At 39.4% G+C, this 23392-nt stretch overlaps 1 protein-coding gene across 4 annotated transcripts; it reads left to right on the top strand.

Moving 5' to 3' along the window:
* Nucleotides 1-501: 501 nt before the first annotated feature.
* Nucleotides 502-20140, top strand: FAM76B (family with sequence similarity 76 member B). Of its 4 annotated transcripts, none has more exons than XM_048843954.2 (10): nt 502-781; nt 1806-1870; nt 2305-2359; nt 4120-4275; nt 5460-5656; nt 9041-9088; nt 9303-9383; nt 10039-10171; nt 16555-16656; nt 17538-20140. In XM_048843954.2, the coding sequence occupies exons 1-10, from the start codon at nt 686-688 to the stop codon at nt 17625-17627; spliced, it is 1023 nt and encodes a 340-aa protein (XP_048699911.1). In that variant the 5' UTR covers nt 502-685; the 3' UTR covers nt 17628-20140. The 4 variants fall into 4 exon arrangements, with proteins under 4 accessions (XP_048699911.1, XP_048699901.1, XP_048699920.1 ...); XM_048843944.2 differs by having other exon boundaries at nt 10036-10171; XM_048843963.2 differs by lacking the exon at nt 17538-20140 and adding an exon at nt 17304-17529 and having other exon boundaries at nt 10036-10171.
* Nucleotides 20141-23392: the final 3252 nt, after the last annotated feature.

Genomic DNA, 23392 nt, shown 5'->3' with positions numbered 1-23392 from the left:
CACCCCCTATGAAATACAACGTTGTGCGTCACAACCCGACATTTGATTGACATGTCAGCTATCCAATCAGATGATAAAGAAAGCAGTTTGCCCAATAGAAGGCGAAGGTTTGACGGAAGGGGCGTAGCCTCGTTCGCAATCGCTTGATCCGACCAACCGAATCGAGGAGGAGTAGTGACGTCAAGGTTTGTTGTTGACATAAGGTATTCTTGCTCAGGCACATATCGCGGGCGGCGGAAGAGGATGGTCTTTGTCAGGATGCTCGCGTGTCCTCTTAGCCAATGAGAAATCAGAACAGGCCTTGAGCAGGCCAATCGGAGCAGCCACTGAGGGAGGGAGAAAGAGATCCAATCAACGGCAGCCGCAGGACGTGAATCCGAGCTTTGATTGGCTACAGCAGGAGCGGCGGGGTTTGCCATTGGGTTACGAGGTTTGAAGGTCGGCTTGGCGCGCGGCGTCGATTGGCTGGGGGGGGGCGCGTGGGCGGGGCCGGCAACGGGGCGACGCCGATGCCGACACAAGGAAGCGGCTTGGCGGCCCAGGCTCTGCGCGGGGCCTAGCGGCGCAGCGGGCACGGCTGGAGGCCACGGGCGGAGGGTTACTGGCGCGCCTGAGCCGTTGCCGTCGGCCTCGCCCGGCTCGCTCCCCGCAGCTCGCGCCCTCCCTGTCGGCGGCGGCGGCGCGGATGGCGGCGGCGGCGGCCCCGGCTCTGTACGCCTGCACCAAGTGCAACCAGCGCTACCCCTTCGAGGAGCTCTCCCAGGGCCAGCAGCTCTGCAAGGTCCGCCAGGGGCGGGGACCCGCGCGGGGCTGCGGGGAGGGTGGCGGGGGGATGGGAGAGGGGGTGCGCCTGGGGGCTGAGGCGGGACAGGTAGGCGTGAGGGGTGGTTCGGGAGAGGGCTGCGGGGGCAGCTGAGAGGAAGACGTGGGGGAGGGAGCTGTGGGGCAGAAGGGGGGACCTGAGGAGAGGTTGAGGGAGGGGGGAGGAGGGGTCACTGGGGACGGGGGGAGAAGTTGGAGGCGAAGGGGGAGGCCTGAGCGGGGGAAGAAGAAGAGGGGCTGAGGGGGGCTGTTACTGGGCACAGGGTTTCTGGCTCTACCACATCCGCTCCCTGCCTGCCCCGTCTGTAATGCTGAGGCTGCACCTTGTTCAGGACAGGAAGTTCCCCAGCTTCGGGTGATGCCCAAAGGGGCCTTTTTGCCCTGGTGAAGGGATGAGCCGACTCGAGCTCTCGCACCACTTTACAAAACCAGTTGCACCCCCAGTGTCTGGCTCTGCTCATGGGTCTTGCCTAGAGCTACAGCCTGAGTGAGCCAGGATGCAATGCCATTTGGGGCTGGCCAGGGCGTAGGGGCACTTCTGGGCTATGGTTATATACTAGCACTTATGTTCACCCTCACACCGGTGTTGAGCATTAGTCACGCTAAGCCTCTGTTTAGCTGTACCTGGAAGAAAATGATAATGGTGGGTTTTAAATATCCCTCCTTGTAAAATACTTCAGAAATCATTTTCTATTTTATGATAAACTTCATAGCCCCGTCACACTTTCTGCATTCTGCTTCCTGTGGAAAAAAGGGGGTATGTTCTTTATTGAATCTGTTACATCAGACAGTTGCTACAAAACTAAATGGCGGAAAGCAAGTTGTAGGAAAAACTGTTGTGTGTAGTTTTTTTAACCACTCAAACATCAATGGATGTATACAATAACAATATATAAAAGGTATGTTAAGAAGTCAGATGAGACTAACTTGTAATGTCATGGTTGTTCGCTTTGATAAATGGTTACTGACTTTTTTTCTTTCAGGAATGTCGAATTGCACATCCCATTGTAAAATGTACTTACTGCCGATCAGAATTCCAACAAGAGAGGTATGTATGTGTTCTGAAACTATTTCAGCCTTCAGGAAGGAGTATTCAATTGACGCAAAACACTTCCTTCATGTGTGGCTAAAATCCCAAATTCACAAACATTGCTGTGGATTATCAATAATACCTTCAGAGGAATGCTGTGTCTTAAATCACGTGTTGCAATAATGCATATAATTATCAATGAAAATATTAGGCTTTTGGAAGCGAATTCTGTGAGTTGGCATTAAACAGCCACAATAACTTGCTTTCTGTATTGTCCCAAATGTACTATATAAACATAAAAGAAGGCAGACTCCTTCCATACCTGGTTGTCTTTAAGTAGACATTGGGTGTAGCTTATATTTGCATGCATATTATATGGTAATTGCATATGGGAAAGAATTTGAAAGTTTGTGCTTGTTGTTAAATTCAACTTTGCAAAATCTTCTCTTTAGCAAAACTAACACAATATGCAAGAAATGTGCCCAAAACGTGAAGCAGTTTGGAACGGTGAGTTTGCAGTTCATTGTCAAATATACATACATATTTCAGTTTCAGTTGGTCTATAAATGCAAAAGACGTTGCAAAGAGTTGCATGTATCGTGGTATTATAAACTTATTTAGATTATTACTAGTTCAGTTTGTAAAATATTTTCAGTTATAGACACTATTTTACACACACACACGCACTCACACTTTCTGAAAAATTAATCTTTTGGAATGAAAGTTTCTGTTCTTACTCTCTGACCTAAGAAAAATCCTCTGAAAAGCTTAAGGAAAAAACCCTCAGCTATTTGAGTTTTTTTCCCCAGTTATAAAAATTGGCATATTTTTTCACAAAATTTAAAAAATGGTTCAGTTTGAAACTATTAATTCAGGGTAATTCACAACCAAGTTTGATAGTTATGAATCATGGAAACTTGTTCAGCCTGCACATGTAGTAGAAATTAAAGTCTGTGTGCATTTTATATGTACGTGGTAAATCCCTGCATGTTTTCATAAATGCTCACTTGACAAGATATGCTGCTAGCTATCCGAGAGACTTAGTGTCCCCTTGGTATTTTTTTAATGAGCGACTCAAGGTGAAAATCTGGTTATGCACTATAAAGGTTCCATTATTAACATAATACAAAAACGAAGGTTCCTGAAGGAATGTTGATTCCACTGTGCTGTCAAGTATGCCATCAAATTCTACTTGTGTAATGTGGGCTGGTTAATATTACTGTAGGAATGGTTTATATTTCCTCATCTTTAGTTCTAACTTAGTGCTGTGTTAGAAAAGATTTGCGTGTAATAATAGAATCCATATTAATGAACAGTATTTACGTTAAATTGCACTGTATGCTTTTAGAGAAGGTGTTGGTAATGCATAGCAATTTCTCATGTGAACAGAAGCACTTAAATCTTGTAAACTATGCCCTTAGATTAACACATTTTTACACGAGATTCAATTTATTGGACTAGTTCAGTTTAAAAATTACCAGCATGTAATTTACCCAGCTCTTTGTAAACTTAAACTGGATAAAGTAGGATCTTTTTTGGAAGTTCTAAAGGATTGTAATACATCTCACCAAGCATCATATAGATGCACCAACACTTGGGCAATACTTTATCAAAAAAGGAAACCTCCTCGAAGCAAAATAAGGTCATATATGAACTAGAAGGGAATTTTTTAGAAACTGATTAATTTTAGTTTCTAATTGTGTGTCTTTATTGGCTTCATTTTATAGTAAAGGTTAAACTCCATTAACTGACCTTTAGTTAGCTGAAGGTTTGTTTTACTCCCCATAGGGTTGTAGGAGCAGTCATTATATCTGAAGCCTGTACCTGCAGTGCTCCGAAGTTCTGCAGTGCTCAAGTCTCTTGGCTATTTGAAGGGTCTTCCTTGTTCTCAGAAACCTTCAGAGAAGTGCAAATGATCTAATTACTCTTTTTCAGATTTAGGTAGATTTCTCAATGACAGAAAAAATGTTTGACCTTGTAAATTGGAGAAGGCAACATCCAAAAAAACTTATGCACTTCTTTCACAGAGCATGTAGGCTAGTTTGTGTGCAAAACACTGTTTATTTTTGTCTCAGTTGAGCTAGCATCACTTTAAAACAAACCAAAAAAATTAGGGCCATCATTGATTTAAATATCAAATTTTCCTCCTGTTCTTAACTTCAAGTTCTAAAGACTAGTTTAGAAGCATGATTATTTTTAATAATTGTAGTGCTAATTTGTTAAGCATTTTAAAATGTACTAATTTCTAGTTCTCCATTGTTTTTCAGCCCAAGCCTTGTCAGTACTGTAATATTATTGCAGCATTTATTGGCACAAAATGCCAGCGTTGCACAAATTCAGAAAAGAAATATGGACCACCTCAGACATGTGAACAGTGCAAGCAGCAATGTGCTTTTGATCGCAAAGAGGAGGGAAGAAGGAAGGTATGCTTTGTTGTGGTGGTACTGTAAAGGCTGGGTCTGAAAACGAAAGATACAATTTGAAATATTTCCCTCTTCAAAAATAGCAGGAGTTAATTTCCCAAATAGCAATGTTGTATAAAGAGAATTTCATTAGGCTTTCTAACAAAGATCTGACACAGCATTTTGTATTAAACTTCTGAGTCATGGAGATTTGATGCTTCTCTATTGACTTATTCTGGAATAAATTCATTCTTTTTTTACAAGCTAAAAATAATCTGACCATGGCAGTTGAGTAGTCTGTTTTTTTTTTTTTCACCCTAACCTTCAACACTACAAATTTCCTTAGCTTGGATCTGTCACTTCCACCTTGTCCGATCCTTCAGTTTGAAAGAGTTCCTTTTAACCATAGAATATAGCTGAAGAGAGGAAAGAGACTGCTCTCCACAGACCTGTGTATTTTAATTTCTTAGAGGGGCAATTGCCAAAACCATTTGTCCAGAAAGTGATGGTGAAATGACATTATGGGTGAGCACGTTTTTTAATTGAACTCCAGAACAGTGCTGTCAGCAAGAGACTTCTTTTCTCCTTAACTGCTACAAAATAATTTACTTGGTTTGTATTGCAGCTGGTTTAGGCTGGCTGATGCTGCCCTGAGTAAAGAAGACTTGAGTGGCTGCATGATTCCTAAAGTAAAAATTTACTTAGGAGTAGGGATTTTCCTCTTTTTTTGGTGGGGAGAGGGGTTGGCATTGGGGGAATATTTGATATATGTCCAACACATGTTGTTGTAGCCATTTTTACAGGGCAACTAAAATGCTGAAGAGGAGAGGATTCACTTTTCAGAAGTGTAACTTAACTAGAAAAAATGATGCATTATATTGAGTTGATTTCATTTGATGTCATTTATTGTAGAAGGTAACTACTGGCCTTCATTGCCACATCCCACAGTGTATAGAAAAAAAATATTGCGGCACAAAAATGGACTGTTACTGTGTATATTTCTAACTTTTTTTGTGTATATTAAAGAATAAAATCCGTGTTCTGGAGTCCCAGTAGTGGTAATCTAGCCAAAAGAATTCTAATCAAAACAATTTAAGACTGACTTACACAGGGATAATAGATAAAGTAAGATTTTTTTTCCTCCAGAGATATTTCTCCTAGTACTAAGTACAGTTGCCCACTTTTTGTGAATTTTTTCCTAAAAGGTTGATGGGAAGCTGTTGTGTTGGCTTTGCACACTGTCCTACAAGAGAGTACTGCAGAAGACAAAGGAACAGAGGAAGAGCCTAGGGTCTTCACATTCTAATTCGTCATCCTCGTCTCTTGCTGAGAAAGACCAGCATCATTCGAAACACCATCACCACCACCACCATCATCATCGTCACAGCAGCAGCCATCACAAGTAAGTACTCTGAAACTTTATGGAACTTGAAAAATCTTGTAACTTCTATGAGACAGGGTTAGTAGCGAAATGAAAGTAGCTGTTTACATTACTGAATTGAAAATCGGAATAACATTTTGTGAATTTATTCCACAAATCCAGCAGAGTCTCAGTACTGCTATAAATGGAATGGACTAGAGTTAACTTAGTAGAAAAAAACCTTTTGGCAGTCTAATTACCAGCTGATGTTGAAACTGCCCATAAGTCTAGAAATGCTAATGGGGTTACTTATCTGAGGAGTAGATAAATGATGTCATGGCACCATCTTCGGGATAGAAGCAGGTCACCTTTGATTTTCCCCAATTATTATAGTAAATGTAATTCTTGCCAGAATATCCAATGCTGACTGACATTCATGGTGTTACCCTAAGGCACCCCACCCTTACCCTTCCATGGGCTCAAGGTGTAACTTGGTTAATTTAGACACCCCCACCCGTTCTAGGGCAAAAGGCACCTACTCTTACTCAGTTCTTAAGGTTCAGGGCCACCCATACCCTGTTCCTAGGGCTCAGGGAGTAATCTTCTGCAGGTTTGCGGAGCCTTTTACTAGTGAAAGAGCCTTGCATAGTAATATTCTTAATTTCTTTATTAACAGTTACCAAAACAGAACGAACACACACACCATACAGTGCTCACCACTCCCAATAAGGCAAATGAACTTTTCCTGGTGGCCAGTCAGGATCAGGTCATCTGGGACTCCTCCAACTTCTGCACAATATGGTTGGCAGGGTGTTGAGGTCTGGCAGCTGTGATCTTGGGCTGTGTCCTGGAGTTAGATTCCAAAGAACTTCCTTTTGGACCCCTTTATATAGTTTAAACTTGAGTCCTGCTTAACTATATCTGGGGTCCTATCAAATTCACAGCCATGAAAAACGCATCACGGACCTTGAAATCTGGTCTCTTGTGTGCTTTTATCCTATACTATACAGATTTAATGGGGGAGACCCGTGTTTCTTAAACGGGATCCTGATCCAAAAGGTGGTTGCTGGGGGTGGGAGGATTGCAGTATTGCCACCCTTACTTCTGCGCTGCCTTTGGAGCTGGGCGGCCGGAGAGTGGTGGCTGCTCTGAAGGCAGCAGCACAGAAGTAAGGATGGCAATACCATACCATGCCATCCTTATTCTGTGTTGCTGCTGTGGGTTGTTCTGCCTTCAGGGCTGGGCTCCTGGCCAGCAGCCGTCGCTCTCCAGCCAGCCAGCTCTGAAGGCAGCACCGACACCAGCAGCACAGACATATGGGTAGTGGTACAACACCCCCCCTACAATGAGCTTGCAACCCCCCCCCCCCCAAAACTCCTTTTTGCATCATGACCCCTACAATTACAAAACTATGAAATTTCAGTTTTAAATATCTGAAATCATGAAATTTATGATTTTAAAAATCCTATGACTGTAAAATTGACCAAAATGGGCCATGAATTTGGTAGGGCCCTAGCTATACCTTAACCAGTCATTTTAAACTAAAATATTACAAAATAAGTCTTTTACCAGTCCTAATGTATTACAAAACAATTTTTCAACTAATCATACCACACCACACCACCTTAGTTGATTTAAATCTTGCAAAATTAGTCATGCAACATACAGAAACAATCAAAGAAACAGACAGAAACCATACAGATAAACAATAGAGAAGTAAAGACCATAAAGGCAAAACAAAAAATAAATATAGATGTCATAGTCACAACTGTTAAGTGATTCCTTGACAGACAGAATGCTATCAAGCAAAGTTTTCTTTAAACATCTTAAGATCTGTTTTTTTATCTGGTGGTGGTAGGTACTATTAGGACAAGATCGCCTTCTTAACAGATATTTCATTGTTTTAATGTAATTTAGATGGAATGTGAGGATGTGACTTCTTTTCTGCTTTTTATCTCATGTCAGCTGCTCCCCTAATGTGGCTGCAGAAAAAGGTCTCAGACCTTACAATTGGGTGGCTGTCATGTCAGTAGCAGGGCAATGCTATTGTCATTTTAATTTTTTCTTTTAAACTTGCCACTTTAATCATGCTTCAGAGTGTTTGCAGCTGTCTTGCTGTGGCTTAAACAGTGGACCAATTTCTTTTGTCATGTATCTCTAGTTTTGTACACTTGTAAACACTTATTAGTCTTTGTAGGCAGCTGCTTTCAAGGATTTAGTGTTTTGTTTTACCATTCTGTTAAAAGGATGCTTGTGTAAGAATCATACAGATGTTATCTGTAGGCTGGAAATAGTTTTACTTTAGAACCTCTTTATAACATTTTGTATTTCCTAGATTGAACAATGAAAAATTTATAGCTGAAGTGCATAGATTCCTAAGGCCACCCTAAACATTTTTATTATACACTTCATTTTTCAGTTGCTCAAGACATTCTTACTATCTTCTAAGCTGAAACTTTTGCACGTCTGATCTAATCAAAAATTACGTTTTAAAAAAAAAAAAAAAAAAGCTTGAGGGGAAAATTGGTTCAACTGCTCTTGAAAATGAAGACCAGGGAGGGGGGAATAAATTGCAATTTTCCCATTATAAAAGAAAGTGACTTTTGGCAAGCAGGTGAATAGTAGGAAGGATAGGTACCTTTATAGTGTCTGGTGAAAATCCATTTTGACTTACCCAAGATATAACTGCTCAAATCTTATTTCATGAGAGCATGATAAATGTCTAATAAATAAAACATTTTCAGATAACTTCCTGGTGTCATAAAGAAAAGAGCTTCAGTGTGTATGCATGTATTTGCTTGTATTTATTAAAATGCACAATTCCAAACTTAAACAGAGTTGATAACTTCAATTGACAGGTACCTTCCTGTGTAAACCGCCTCTGTGTTTTCCCACCAACTTGCCCTATCCAATTTTATTAGTATTGTTGGTAGATCGGTGCACATGCAGGTTTAAAGTGTGTAATGAATTAAATTGGGCTCTGAGGAGTTCAGTTTCATCCAATGCAATCTAAGTTGCACATACGTTGAGCATAACCATTTCACTTGTGCTCTCCGGTCAGCTTACCTTGGAAATGAATTAAGGTACAACTTATATTTGAAAAAACAAGTTCTGTTCAAAATTGCCAAGTATTAAAATAATGTTTGCAGAAGTAGGGAAATACTAAAACCAAGGCTGAATTGTCAACCCTAACTCTTCCCCTTGTGCCTTATGATAGCATGCAGTAGTTTAAAGGCTGTTTTCAAATGAGCCTGGCCTTGATGAGGAGTAATCCCAAATGTGCTTACTAAGTACCTTGCTAATTATCCATCCAATTACAAATTTATAAACTGAGCTGCTCTGCTGCACAAAACTTAGATATGGATGCTTTTTCAGTTTCAGATAGTGGTTATGGAATTTGACCTGTATTAATTACATGTATTTCAGAATCAGCAATCTAAGTCCAGAACAAGATCAGGGACTGTGGAAACAGAGGTAATTGCATTGCCCATTTCTGAATTTTTTAGCAAATGAATGTTGTATTCTTTATTTGAAAGGTAATTTTTTTTTCATACTTGCATCTCTGATTGTTCAAGACTAATCTCTGTGTATGAGTCATTTCATATGTAAATAGTAGTAGGTTGCTCAGTTCTGCAGTATGAGACCATTCTACTGCTTTTGATTTATCATATTTGTTGTTTGATTTCAGCCATAAATCCTCTGCAGCTATTCAGAATGAAACTCCAAAGAAAAAACCCAAACTGGAATCCAAGCCATCCAATGGAGATAGGTAAAGTTATATTCTACAGCTGAGATAGTTGAACTAAGTAGACCATCAGTTTGCTGCCAGTTGCTGTTTTTATTTGGCAGATTAGAAAGGCGAAAAATTACACTTTCATCCTAGTAATTTTTAGGGTTTTATGGCAGAGTGCTGTTAGTCAGTTGAGAGTTTATCAGTAGAAAGCTGACACTGTCCCTTTTTTTAGCTGCTTTGGGAAAAGGGAAGCAAAAGTAGAGCATAAGGCCATAGCTATCAAACAAAGAATATTCTGACATCAGTGATTTTTCAGAAGGACACAGATTTTGAATCTGGTGCTTTAAACTGATGTAGTATCTAGAAAATGTGTTTGGACCTAAATGTGTGAGACTGAACAATTTATTCTGTCTCTGATCAACAGTTGGAATAATGTACAAAGAGGCTGCTTCACTTAAGAAGAATTTGACCCCCTCAAAGCTAATACTCAATTATATTTCTGCAGGTGTATGTAATGTGTGCCATTAGTAAGGTAATTTGCCAGTTGCATCCATTTCTGTCAGGTACATACTTTTTTTGCATTAGTCCTTAAGGATGTTTGTGGAATTGTTAATTTAAGCAATTTGAACTTTGAAAAATGTGTTATTCTGTTGATGTTACAAGTAACAGGTTTTTTTTTTAATTTTAGTAGCTCTATAAATCAGTCAGCAGACAGTGGGGGAACTGACAACTTTGTCCTCATAAGTCAGTTGAAAGAAGAAGTGATGTCACTCAAACGTCTTTTGCAGCAAAGAGATCAGACTATCTTAGAAAAAGATAAAAAGGTAAAGGCTACAGCTGCTTAATAAGACCTTATTAAATTTTTTCTTGTATCTTGTAGACTCAAGGAGCTGTCAACTTAAATTGTGTTTGAATGTTAAAACAAAATTAATACCAAAAATTTGTTTTGTGACTAGACATTACAACGTTACCAAATTGTCCTTTTAAAAAGTTAAGTAGCAGACTTACACAGCTTGGATGTATTTTAGCTGTAAGGCAACTCTCCCTGAATGTAATGACTAGTGTGAAATGTATACAAGAGACTCACCTTTCAGGCAGCCTACTGTCTTAAAAACAGCCCCAAATATTTTAATTTTGCCAAACTTTTATTAGAAGCTCATTTCTTAAGCAACTGATTTGTTGACCAGTTTAAGGTTGTGTCCTTTGGTGTAAATGGGTGCTGTTGGGACTGCAATGTTAGGTTCGTGTATTGGTATATTGAATCTTTGAGGCTAAACTAATTAATCTGGACCACTTTAGAATGCTTAGAAAGTCCTTATCTCTAGCTGTTCAGTGGCTCAATTGAAATGAATTGGGCAGTCCAATTCATAATACAAAAGCTACCATTACCTTTTCTGGTAGTCCCATTGAAGTCAGTGGGAGGCCTTACATCAGTCTGAAACTACCTTTTGACTCTCTTTAAATTTGATCTAGGTGAAACACAAAAAGAGCAGTGTGTGGAAGGTTGTACTCCTATTGTTAGTCTAAAGTGGGCACACAGTGACATGCATTTGTGCCCTTTTTACAAGCAAAACACTAAACTGAATTTTGTTGCTTGAGCTGAGAACTTTGTTTTTATATTCTGGGGTCATTGGTCTTTGCACATAGTTTCTCCCTGCAGTACAGTTTGAATTAAATAACTGGCTGAAAGCAAATGCAGTACTTAATCTAGCTGGTCCCATTTATTAACATAATGTTCATATGTCCTACTTTGTTCTCTCTTCATGTCCTTGTAACTTGGTGGTGATTTGAGTTCCAAACATTTTTCAGAACACTTATCTTTAATTCTAGAATAGTAATTGTTGGTGCAATTAGTCCTTTTACATAAGCACTATAATCAGATAACTAAGACTACCAGTGAGTAGATATTGTAGCTAAACATTTACAGTGTGTATATATACACACTATGAGTTGCTTTAATACAGTTCTTCCTTTGTCCAATTTTCTCCATAACTCACCAAGAGGATATTTGATAGAGCTGATGTTTTGCTAATCATGTTAGCTAGGAGGTCCAGTTTGGTGTAGATTAGAACAGACAAAATGCAGCTCGCAATTTGAATGATTGACAAGGCAGAGGACAATACTTGCGTTAGAGACAGTGATTAGTCTCCTGCTACATTTTATTTGTCACTTAATGTTGTAATTGCAAAATCCTTGTTTCAGAATTGTTAGCCGAGCCATTTTAAATATGGCTATTCATTACTTTTAAGTTTAGGGAGCAGAGGATGTATTACAGAATATAGTCTACTTTTGAAAATGTAAATTCACTTTCCTCTGTGCAGGATTCTCACTCCTGGGTCTCTGCTCCTTAATGCAAAATAGCTGGAACTCCCCAAGGTTTAGGTGAGAAGTAGCAAGTAGTAGCACAAGCAGTCCTCAGCTAGTGGTGGTATGATATCCCATGCCTTAACCACTACTTTCAGAACCTTTCAGTTTCTTTTTGACCTTGATAGCCCTGCACCTCTTCAGCTCTTAAACACTCAGTACCTAACTGGTTTCAGAGTGACAGCCGTGTTAGTCTGTATTCGCAAAAAGAAAAGGAGTGCTTGTGGCACCTTAGACTAACAAATTTATTTGAGCGTTACCTTCTGTGTAGCTCACAGAAGGTAACGCTCAAATAAATTTGTTAGTCTCTAAGGTGCCACAAGTACTCCTTTTTCTCAGTACCTAACTGTTACGAATATATTTTTGTCTTCAAATTTTTTCTTACCCTGTGGCCTCTGTTTCTCTAGGAGCATTGATAGGGTTGCCAGCCTCTGGGGATCATAGAGAAACTTCTGTTTGGTCTGAGTTTTTGTTTTGGCAACTTGTGCTTCGGCTCCTTGGTATTACTGTTAGAACCTTTTTCTTGGCATCTCATAGTTCTCTGAACTTCAAAGCTTTTTAGGTATTAATTTCTTTCAGAATAACATCCATTTTCTCAGCACCTGGGTGGGAAGGAAGACCAGTCATACCTCCATACAGTACCTGTATGGCTGAAAGGTCTGTTTATAAATGATCATATTCATAGAATCCTCAGCCTGGGAGTTAATAATTCAAACTAGTGGGACAATATGTGCAGGGCCTTCAGATATTTGCCTTGTGCACCCAAGCACTGAGAAATTTCTTTAAGCCCTCCTTAAGGCACTCTCCAGAGACTCCCATAAGTCCAGCGTGTGGTCAGCCTGGTTAGCTCTGAAGGAAAAAATATAAAAATACAAGCCTTAATCAGCCTCTGACCACCTGGACTCTAGGCCTGCAGTGCCATGCCTTGTTTCCCTCTAAGCCCAGCAAACTAGTTCCCGTGGGGGGAAAAAATTCTGTTTCATCCCATCCAAATCCAAGGACTCTACCACAAATCAAGGTCTCGGTGCTCAATGTCTATGGTACTGACTTTTGTCACATCAGACTTTGAATTTTCTTTCAAACAAATAATTAGCAGGAGACGCCAGAAGAGAGCCACCTGCCCTCCAACTCATCACTTCCAAAGACTTGGGGCACCTTCACATCATAAGACCACGGCATCTTCTCTTCACATTGGTTCAGGACAGGGAAGACTGCTTTGGGGAGCCTCCATGGTGTGTTCAGCAACCTAGCCGTGTCTCTCCTGGTGATTTCATACCATGTAGTGCCATCACTAATGCTTGCCTCTGATCCTTCATCAAGATAAGCCTGAGTTGGATACTGTATCCCAGGATTGGCTCTTTCAACAAAGTACTGGCCTTTAATAGCAGTACACAAACCCCACAGCTCCTGTGCTGAGAGTCTGGGCACAGCTATTGTTGATGCCTTTTGAGATGGTTAATGCTCCAAGTGCCCCTTTGGCTCACTACTTTGCTGCCTTAATAGAATCATGATGGTGGTCAGGGATACAATGTCTGCCTCCTGGATGCAGAACAGATTAACTGAAGGAGTAACAAGACATGCTGTGTAAGGATTTGACTTTCTCTAATGCATAAAGTTGGTGGGATCTGGATTAGCACCAGTCCAGGAATTTAGAAGGGCAACAATTAGTACATACATGGAACAAGAGCCTCCATCCAATTGAGTGGCCATGCTCTTGCATCCTATTTTGGACCACTTGGCAAAGGTGTGTCAGACAACTCACACGACTTCTTTTGCTTCAAATGTTGCTGAGAAGTACATATTGCCCAGGACTCTGCCAGCAGTTTCTCCCATCCCAGTGAAAAGCTTGGTGGTCAAGACAACCATGGCTAGAGAATACATCAGACAATTATCCTACACATCAGAAACTGCTGGGCCTTCATGGCCCAACGGCATATTAACTACTGGGGAGCTGACTGAATGTAGTCCACAGGACAGATACCAGGAACTCAAAGATGGTTGATAAAAGTGTGGGGCTGAGCCAGTACTGGGTGCAGGTGTTCTTTTATATGCAAGTGACAAGGTAGCAAGAGCTATTGCATCAGGAATGGATTTCTGTAGGTCTGCTTGCCTACAAGTATCTGGGCTCCAAAAGGAGATTTAGAAAAAATTCTGTTCTGAGAATATTACGTAGCTGGTATGTCAGAAGAGTAGGAATTACTTGTAGTTCTGCATCCCTGAAGATGTCATCTTGCAGAATTTTCTCTTTCCCAGCTCCATTCAGAGTGGAAGGGAATCTTTGTAAGGTTACTGCTCTTTCAACCCTTTTGTTATGACTGGCTTGTTTGGCTCTGGGAGGCTTCGCTTCCTGATAAATGAGACTTGATTAGAAGGCTCCAAGGGTGGCACTGCAGGTCTTACATGGCTTGTACTTCTGCCTACTGCCTTTGGGGATCAATACACCTCTAGAGCATTTTTCTGCCTGTTTCATCGTTGGTATCTGAGAGCCAGGGGCAAGAAACCTGTAAGCTAGTCTTTAGAGGAGAATTAAAAGATAAGTAACTTTCCTATATAAACTTCACTTGTGATTTAATTCTCCTATCAATGTAGTGTTTGCAGTGGCAATTCTAGATCTCTTGGAATTTACTCTCCGTTTAGGAATGAGATATAATAGACTTATTCTTCAGAATCATTTTATTATGTCTCTGTAGATATTTGCCATGTAAATTACAGCTTTATGCTAATTAACTGTTACCATAGTCCATCTTGGCCAGTATCCTGTATCCAACAATGGCCCGTAGTACAGCTTCAGGGGGGCAAAACAAGGCAATTATGCAGTGATTCACCCATCTTCCACACCAGCTTCTGGTAGTCAGAGGTTGAGGGCTGTGCTGAGCTTGCGATTGTGCTCTGACCATCTTGGCTAATAGACATTGATGGACTTACGCTCCATGAATTTATCCATTTCTTTTTTGAACCCTGTTATACTTTTGACCATCACGACACGTTCCGCAAGTTACTTGTGCACTGTGTGGAAAAAGTACTTCCTCTTGTTTGTGTTAAAGCTGCTGCCTATTAATTTCATTGTGTGACCCTTAGCTTTTGTATTGTGTGAAAGAGTAAATAACACTTGTCTTTTCACTTGTCCAAACCATTCTTGGTTTTTATAGACTTAGTCATCTCTTTTCTAAGCTGAAGAGTCTTAACCGTTTTTCTCTCCTTGTACGGAAGCCATTCCATATCTTTGGTCATCTTTGTTGTCCTTCTTTGAACTTTGCACTGTGCCCTTTTTTGAGCTGGGGTAACCAGCACTGGACAGAGTATAAATCCATGGTGTCCCCACACCTCGAATATAGTGGCATTATGATATGTTATCTATCCCTTTCCTAATAGTTCCTAACATACGTTAGCCTTTTTGGCTGCTGCTGTGCATTGAGCAGAAGTTTTCAGAGAGCTATCCCCAGTGACTCCAAGGTTTATCTTGGGTGGTGACGTTTAATTTAGAATGCATCGTTGTATATGTATAGTAAGGAGTATTTTTTCCAGTGTGCATTACTTTGCACGAATCAATGTCAAATGTTATCTGCTGTTTTGTTGTCCAGTCATCAAATCATAGGAATGGAAGAGACCTCCAGAGGTCATCTAGTCCAGTCCCCCTGTGCTCATGGCAGGATTAAGTATTAACTCAGTCAACCAGTTTTGTGAAATTCCTCTAACTTCTCGCAGTCCTCTTTGGACTTACTAGCATGAATAATTTTGTATAATCTGCTAACTTTGCCACTTAACTGTTTACCTCTTTTTTCCAGATTATTAATGAATACGTTGAACAGCATGGGTCCCTGTGCAGATCTTGGGGGACCCCGCTGTTCACCTCTCCATTGTGAAAACTGACCATTTATTCCTATCATGTTTCCTGTCTTTCAACCACTTACTGATCCATGAGAGGACCTTTCCTCTTATCCCACGGCTGCTTAGTTTCCATGAGAGCTTTTGGTGAGGGACCTTGTCAGAGGTTTTCTGAAAGTCCAGGTACACTGTATCAACAGGATCACCCCTGTTGGATCACATGCTTGTTGACTCCCTCAAAGAATTCTAGTAGATTGGTGAGGCATGATTTCCCTTTACAAATGCCACATTGACTCTTCCCCAACAAATCCTGTTCATCTATGTATGATCATTCTGAAAAACTTTACTATAGTTTCTGCCTGTTTGCCTGGTATTGAAGTTAGGCTCACTGACCTGTAATTGCCAGGATTCTGGAGCCCTTTTTAAAAAAAATTGGTGTTACAGTAGTTACCTTCCAGTCATCTGGGACAGAGCCTGATTTTAGTGACAGGTTCCACACAACAGTTAGTAGTTCTGCAGTTTCAAATTTCAGTTCTTTCAGAACTCTTGAGTGGATACCAGCTGATCCTTGTGACTTATAACTGTTTAACTTATCAATGTGTTCTAAAATCTCTTCTACTGACACATCAGTTTTGGACTGTACTTCAGATTTGTTGCCCAAAAACCAGCTTTGTGCCAGTGTCCTAGCTAAAGCCTGGCAGATGAGTCTCATGGCTGAAAATAAAGCTAAGTATTGTAAATCAGTGTGATCCAACATCTGAAAATACTTTGAAGGACTAGTCTTCCATATCCAGTTCCCAAATGGGACTTTCACACGTAAAAGAGATATTTGACTTGTGCTGTAAGATATTTTTAACCTTGCTGAGCTGTCAACACAAGAAGCAGTAAATGAAGAAAGTAGTCAGTGTCCCCGAGAGACTTTTATGCCTCAAAAAAAGTTATTTTATGGATCTAAGTTAATTAAAAATACGTATGAGGTAGCATTCCAAAATATCCTTATAGGAATTGTTTTTCTTAGTTGACAGAGTTGAAGGCAGACTTTCAGTACCAGGAGTCTAATTTAAGGACAAAAATGAACAGTATGGAAAGAGCTCACAAGGAAACAGTGGAACAACTGCAGGTAAATACTTAAATAGTTTTAATAGAATAGGTGTCAAAATATTTTGTATACTTGCTTTGAGAAATGAAATAGTTTAAATATAACCATTGTGCACTGTCATCCTTGCATGAGTTACCAGTCATTGAAATGGATGGATCAGTTCCCCTCTCTGAGCTGTTGCAGGTTCTCACACTCTCTCTCTGCCTGAGTTACGCCTGCATTATCTTCAGTTTTTTCTTTTCAAACGTAACCACTAGATAGCTACTTTTTAAGAGCAACTGAGGCGCATCCTCTCTTCTCCCCCCAGGTAGTTTCTCATGCCCCCCTTCTCAAGGGGCATACCTCATACTTTAAGAAACACTGATATACCTGTTCTGTGGTATAATGACCTAGCATAACTGCACAATTTTATTGCAGTGCAAGAGGTTAATCTTGCAATGATGTAACCTACATTGAAAGTATAACTGTTTTAAGCAGCAGGAAAACCTGAATCAATTTATAAATTCTAGAATGAACAGAAATATCTACAATGCAGTAGATATATTGATTTTTGCAAATCCGTGTGAGTGATTTGGCTTTGTCTTCCTTTATAAAACTAGTGGAAGATGTGGAGCTTAAATACCTGAGCTATGCTGAAAACTTCTGCCGTTATGTTGATTTATTCTCAGGAATAGAAGTTTTACGCAAGGGTGGCTTCATAACTTCAGCAAGACAGTTGTGCATGGCATTGTTGAATAACTGCTCCCTCCTATTCAAGAAGTTTGTTGATCTTTCTGCAGTGTGTCACTGATGGATATAGTACTGGAATTAAGAGTAACTATTAGGACTTTTGAACAGTGTTTCTGTTATGTTTAAACAGAAGAGAGTGTTTCTACAAATCTTTCTTTTTATCTATATTACAGGCCAAAAACAGAGAACTACTCAAACAGGTTGCTGCGTTGTCAAAGGGTAAAAAGTTTGATAAAAGTGGAAGTATACTAACATCTCCATGAGGAACTGGTTACTTAAATGAGGATTACTACTCAATGTAAATTTGAGTAATTCTGTGAAGCCCTTAAAATCCTGTGTAGTGGAAAAATATTTTTGCACACAAGATTAGTCGGCATGTTTCCTACACATTTTTATAACTAATATGCAGCTTTTTAGTTAAACTGTTCAGATAAAGTACTTCAACTGGCTTGAAGAAATTTATTTTATTTTTTTTATATTGGGAACTTTTTTGCCAGCAATAGTATTTAACAATTGCAGAGGGATAATACAGCAGTGCTCTCTTTAAAACACATCATGCAATAACAAAATAGGTGTACTTTCTACAGAGTTCAAAGCAGCAACTGAATCCCTTAAACTATGCTAACTTTGGCCAAAAGTTCAGTTTCAAGTTTATAAATCTGCAAGGGCAACACTTTTGGAATAGGAATATGGACACTGGGTTCTGGCAACTGTTCTTTTGCTTTGTATTAAAATATAGGACATTTAGGTTGGAAATCATGGTGCTCTTAAATGAAACTCAAAAGATGTATACATATGTGTAAATACAATTGTAACAGTTATATTCTTAGTGATAACAAGTGAGTAACTAGTGTTTTACATTCTTGTGATTGGAATTTATTGAAAGATTATCTATTGTACAGTACCAGAGGCAAAGTGTGGTTTTTTTGTAAGACTTACTGTAGACTTTTTTCTTGCAAGTGCCTTTCTCCAACTGTTTATTTATAGGAATGTTGGTATTTTGTACATAACGTTTTTGTTTTAAGATCATGTTTAATAAATGGTTGTGTATATATAAATGTGTGTACAGAGGAATCAAACAAAGATCAGAGTTGCTAGTGCAGTGCTTGAAGCGGCATGAAGAACTAGCTAATTGATGGATAGTGTGTATTGACTTCTTTAACCTTGTTAGATTGCATCTGTGGGGTTTGTTGAGTCTGGTTAGTGCTTATTATGCCAAACACTTCCTAAATAAACAATTCATATGGTTTTTGCCACACTAGACGATAATGCTTTATGTATTTTTCCTGTTGGCCCAGTACTAATTTTTTTAATTTCACAGCAAGCATTGTACTCCCAGTGTTATATCCCGAAATTAGCAGTATAGTTAATACTCACTACTTTATTTTTAAAACTTGCATATTCACTTTGTCTTGGTTTTAAATGTACTTAGTTGTAACTTATGGTCACTTTTTAAGTAACTAGATTGACACGAACTTAGTTTATGTAAAGATATACATCGAGAAAACAGTAGCCAAAACTGTAATGGTCAGTACATAAATAAAGGGAATGGATGTGGTGTCAAATGAAAACTTATTGTTCAACCCCTCGAATGGAATCTTCTGTTTTTACATTTAGTTAGCTCAGTTTTAGCTCTGCTCCTAATGGACATCAGTACAAGTGTCTTAGTAGGATGAAACAACTTCGCATAACTGGGGGTACACTGTTTAGGAAAGCAAATACTTGGAATAGTCGTCTGTCAGATGGGAGCTCCAGTTCAGATGTGGACATTGATTTGGTGACTCGGGAGCTGCTTGCACTTCAGCTAGCTTTATTGTCTGTGACACCTTGCTGCTTGGAGGACTAGAATCTAAAGTCCTCTGGCTGTCTACCCAGATGCTACTGAATTGTGAACAACTTCAGCAGTTTAGACAGACTTAGTCTAATGAATAACTTTAATTTGGAAAAAGCAAGCTAGCTTGTTTCATACAGTGAAGATGTATTTGGTTTTTTTGTACATGAAGATCAACTTTGTAAGTTTATAAAAACTGTTCTTTAATAAACTTATTAATACAGCTAGGGTAGAAAATGCTGCTGCTATCCTCTTGGGATGTTAGTTGTATTAGGAGTTTTTCTGACTTTCATTAGTTCAGAGTAATATTTTGATACTGGGGGCTTTTCTCTCCAGTTTATTGGCCACCAGTCCATGGTGCATGTGGATTTTAAAAACCAATTCAGAACCATGCACATCAAATTGATGAATTATTCCATTAAGTGATTCTTATTCAAACCTCCTTGAGCTGCAATATAAAATTTTTTTTAAGAAAAAGTTCAATATTATACTTGAATTTTATAGATCCCAGTGCTAAAAACATTTAGGGGCTTCACAGTATTTAGTTATAATTAAATACTTGATCTCTTTATTCTGTAACCTAACTTAACTTTAAAAATTAAAGTTTGTAAACTAGCCAATCAAATCCCAGTCCTGACGAATGCGATCCTGGAGCTGTAGAGCATTGACATAAGGAACTGATTGTACTGTAATGTGCTTTTTAGCCTGTTTTTAGTTGTCAGTTAACATTGACAGGTGATTGCCACTTTGGCTCAAGTTATTTATGTATTTTAAGTCTGTGAATATTGCAGTCTCTTTTTAGATAGTATGTCTAAATATGCATCCTGTAGTGAAGCTATTCAGTTGTCCACATTTATAGACTATTGAAATCCTGTATTGACACACATCTGACATTTTGTACCTTTTTCTAAATCCAATATTTCACAATAAAAGCTTGTCAAAACATTTAGTTGTCTGTTTTATATTACTCAAAGTCATAATTTGTTTTAAACATCCGTAGTGCCAAACATTAACCAGAACTCAACATCAGTCCCACTTTTGAGGGGAATTGTGAAGGATCTGTTCAAAGAACTAAGCTGCCATAGATATTGCATACATGGAGCATTCTTCAAATTGCAACAAGTGATAGTTTTTGAATAATTACCTACTTTAGTGACTCAATATATTATTGCTATTCTCTGTTATAATGTGATAATGCATGGAGCCACTTCAGGGGAGCGACTACATGCCTAACTCAAGAGAAATAGGCCTGGTATAGACCTAAAACTTAGGCCAACTTAATTTTCACAGCCCTGAGTGATGCAGTTTGCACACCATCTGCGATGTAGCTATGTTGACAGAAGAATTATTCGTTTGACCTAGCTACTGTCTCAAGGGGGTGAATTTGCTGCAGCAAAGGGGAAAAACCCCTTTTGTTGCTGAAGTAAGTGTCTGCACTACAATGGCTCTAGCTTCTGCTCTGCAGTTGTCACAGTAATGCTTGTAGGGTAGACATACCCTTAGTGAGACTTCCTAAGCATTCAACAAAACTTAGAGATGCTATAAAATTGGGCATGTTTAACTAAAAGATTCTCTTCCAAATTGACAATTTCCTCATACTTAGTTTTGATAGAGCGGCTTCATTAAACTGCAGGCTATTTCTCAATTCCTTATGCTTCACCTTCAAAAAGCTGGTTACTTCATTTTATCATCTTATGTTCTCTGTGGAGAGAACAAGATATTTTCTTGGAGTTTACTTTGCCTTTAGCATAGGCCTTCCAAAATAGTGTTTCTATGATTTTCTTAGACTGTTTTACACTAAACTCTTACGTATATGAACCATCCACATCATTATAGGAAATGAATTGGATGGGCTTATTAATGTATAGCATCTTGGAACTAATGTGAGGTCATATCCTGTGAGTTTTGAAACTGCTTAAAGTGACCCGCATTCCATCATTGGAAAGACTCTGATATTAATCTCACAATCTTCAGTATGTTTACTTGGCGTGGCTCAGCTCAGGCGCCAACCACTGCTATTACAAGTCCTGTCATCGCTACAATGAAACCAGTCTCAACAGAATAATACTCTTAGGCTAGTGCAAACTTGGGTCAGACCCAGAGCTGAAGAATAGCTCTGTGTAGCTCACAAGCTTGTCTCTCTCACCAACAGAAGTTGGTCCAATAAAAGATACTACCTCTCACCTACCTTGTGTCTCTATGTGATTTTTAAAGCTGAGTGAGTTGCATGTGTGGATGTGACTCATTTTAAACCTGGCATATCTATATAGCTTATATAAGTAAACTTGAGTCACAGGATGAATCAAAAAATCCAATTACGAGTGCCTGTACAGGGTTATGTATTGTTTAATGAAATCTGATTTTAAATTGGCGCAAGTTGTGTATAAACAAGATCTCCAGTCTTGGCGGTCTGCAGCACCTCCAAGAAGCACTGAATTTACACTTTTTTTTTTTAAAACAAGTTATAGTGAATGCAAATTGTCAGATCTGTAATCTTTAGCAGAATAAAAAGTTTTATACAGCATCCTTATTTTCTATACATGTCCCTTTTTATTGTGTTCTTGAAGTTTGACTGGTCTGTAAAACTAGTGTAATAGAAAGTAACAGTGGAGAATGCAGCATTTTACCTTAAGCTTTTCTACCAAGGAGCCCAACACTTGACAGCTGTGGGCAAAGTAAATGTGGCTTGTTTAAGAGTAGCAGCTGCGTTAGTCTGTATCCACAAAAAGAACAGGAGTACTTGTGGCACTTTGGAGGCTATCAAATTTATTTGAGCATAAGCTTTCGTGGCTACGGCTCATGTGGCTTATATATCTTGAACAAGCACTGCTGCAAAGCTGCATCATGGAAAAGGAGTATTTTAAAAAAACATAACTCTTTTGTATGTATGTACAGAAGAAACTGTGTGGAAAATATAAATGTTCACTTGAAAAGAGCATTCTATCCCATTGACCCACTTGAGGCAAGACAGGAGTTTGTTTACTTTACAAGTAACTTGACCTCACTTTGTCTACCTGCATTCTTATGCATTGGCCAACAAATGTTCTTCAAAATAAGACACTAGTTTTATTATTGTAGAGTCATAGAATTTTAAGGCTGGAGGGGACAACCCAATCATTTAGTCTGATCAGGTATATCACGGGCCACCAACACCATCCAGCACCCACGCACTAACTCCCACAATCAGAATTAGACCAAAATATTACAGCCCACAAGAGATTAGACTTGTGTGCTGCAGGCAGAGAATAGGAGGAACTGAGGTGCACCGTCCTCAAGGCCCTTGCCATGGCAGGGAACTGAGATATACCCAAATCATCCTGGCGAGTGATCTGCACTCCATGCTGAAGAGGAAGATGAAAAACCACCAAGGTCATTTCTAATCTGACCTGGGGGAAAATTCCTTACCAACCCCACATATGGTGTGATCTGTTAAAAATAGCATGTGAGCAAAAAACCAGCCAGAAAAAGCACCTGAGAGAGTGCTTGGTACCACCTCAGAGCCCTGGTCCTCCCCATCCAATGTTCCATCTCCAGCTGTGGCCGTCCCTCAGGCTTCAGAGAAGATAAAACTACAATACAGTAGGAGGAAATCTATGCCATTTTCATTGAGAGAGAATGGGAGAATACCTCCAGCATTTATCATAGTTAAATATAAATAAATGTGGTTTTTAATTTATAAGGCGGGCAGGTCACACTCAGAGGCTTGCTGTGTAAAAGGGGTCACCAATAAAAAAGTTTGAGAACAACTGATCTAGAGCAAGCTGCGCTTGGTGAACTTGACTTAGTAGTTTGAGATAAGCTATTTCAGGCACATACTTGCATAAGTTTAACATTTCACAACATCTCTAGTTTTCCCCTCTTGCATTTAGGCACTCAAAATTTCACACTACCACAAAAAAGGCTAGAGTTAAATTTCTCCAATTCCTGGTCCTCTTCCAGTCTGACACATTTAGTCTTAGTCTTCCCTTTCAAGTTTTACCAATACAACTGTTTTGCTTAGGAGTGTGATTTTTTTTTCTGAAATTGTTCTTTCCTTCTTGATGGTATAAGCTTGTAACACTACAAGCATGGTTTTACCAGTATAACCATGTCTAGGGGGGTTGTATCACTTAATGATACCCTACAGTTAAAGAGGTAGAACACTACGGTTGTTCTAGTGTAGACGGCTGGCCCGGAAGGGACCATGTACTAAGGCTT

The sequence above is a fragment of the Caretta caretta genome, chromosome 1, assembly GCF_965140235.1.
Source record: "Caretta caretta isolate rCarCar2 chromosome 1, rCarCar1.hap1, whole genome shotgun sequence".
In the NCBI taxonomy this organism is placed as follows: domain Eukaryota; kingdom Metazoa; phylum Chordata; order Testudines; family Cheloniidae; genus Caretta; species Caretta caretta.
Note: the sequence above shows the minus strand (reverse complement) of the source record. Positions and strands in the feature narration are given on the sequence as shown.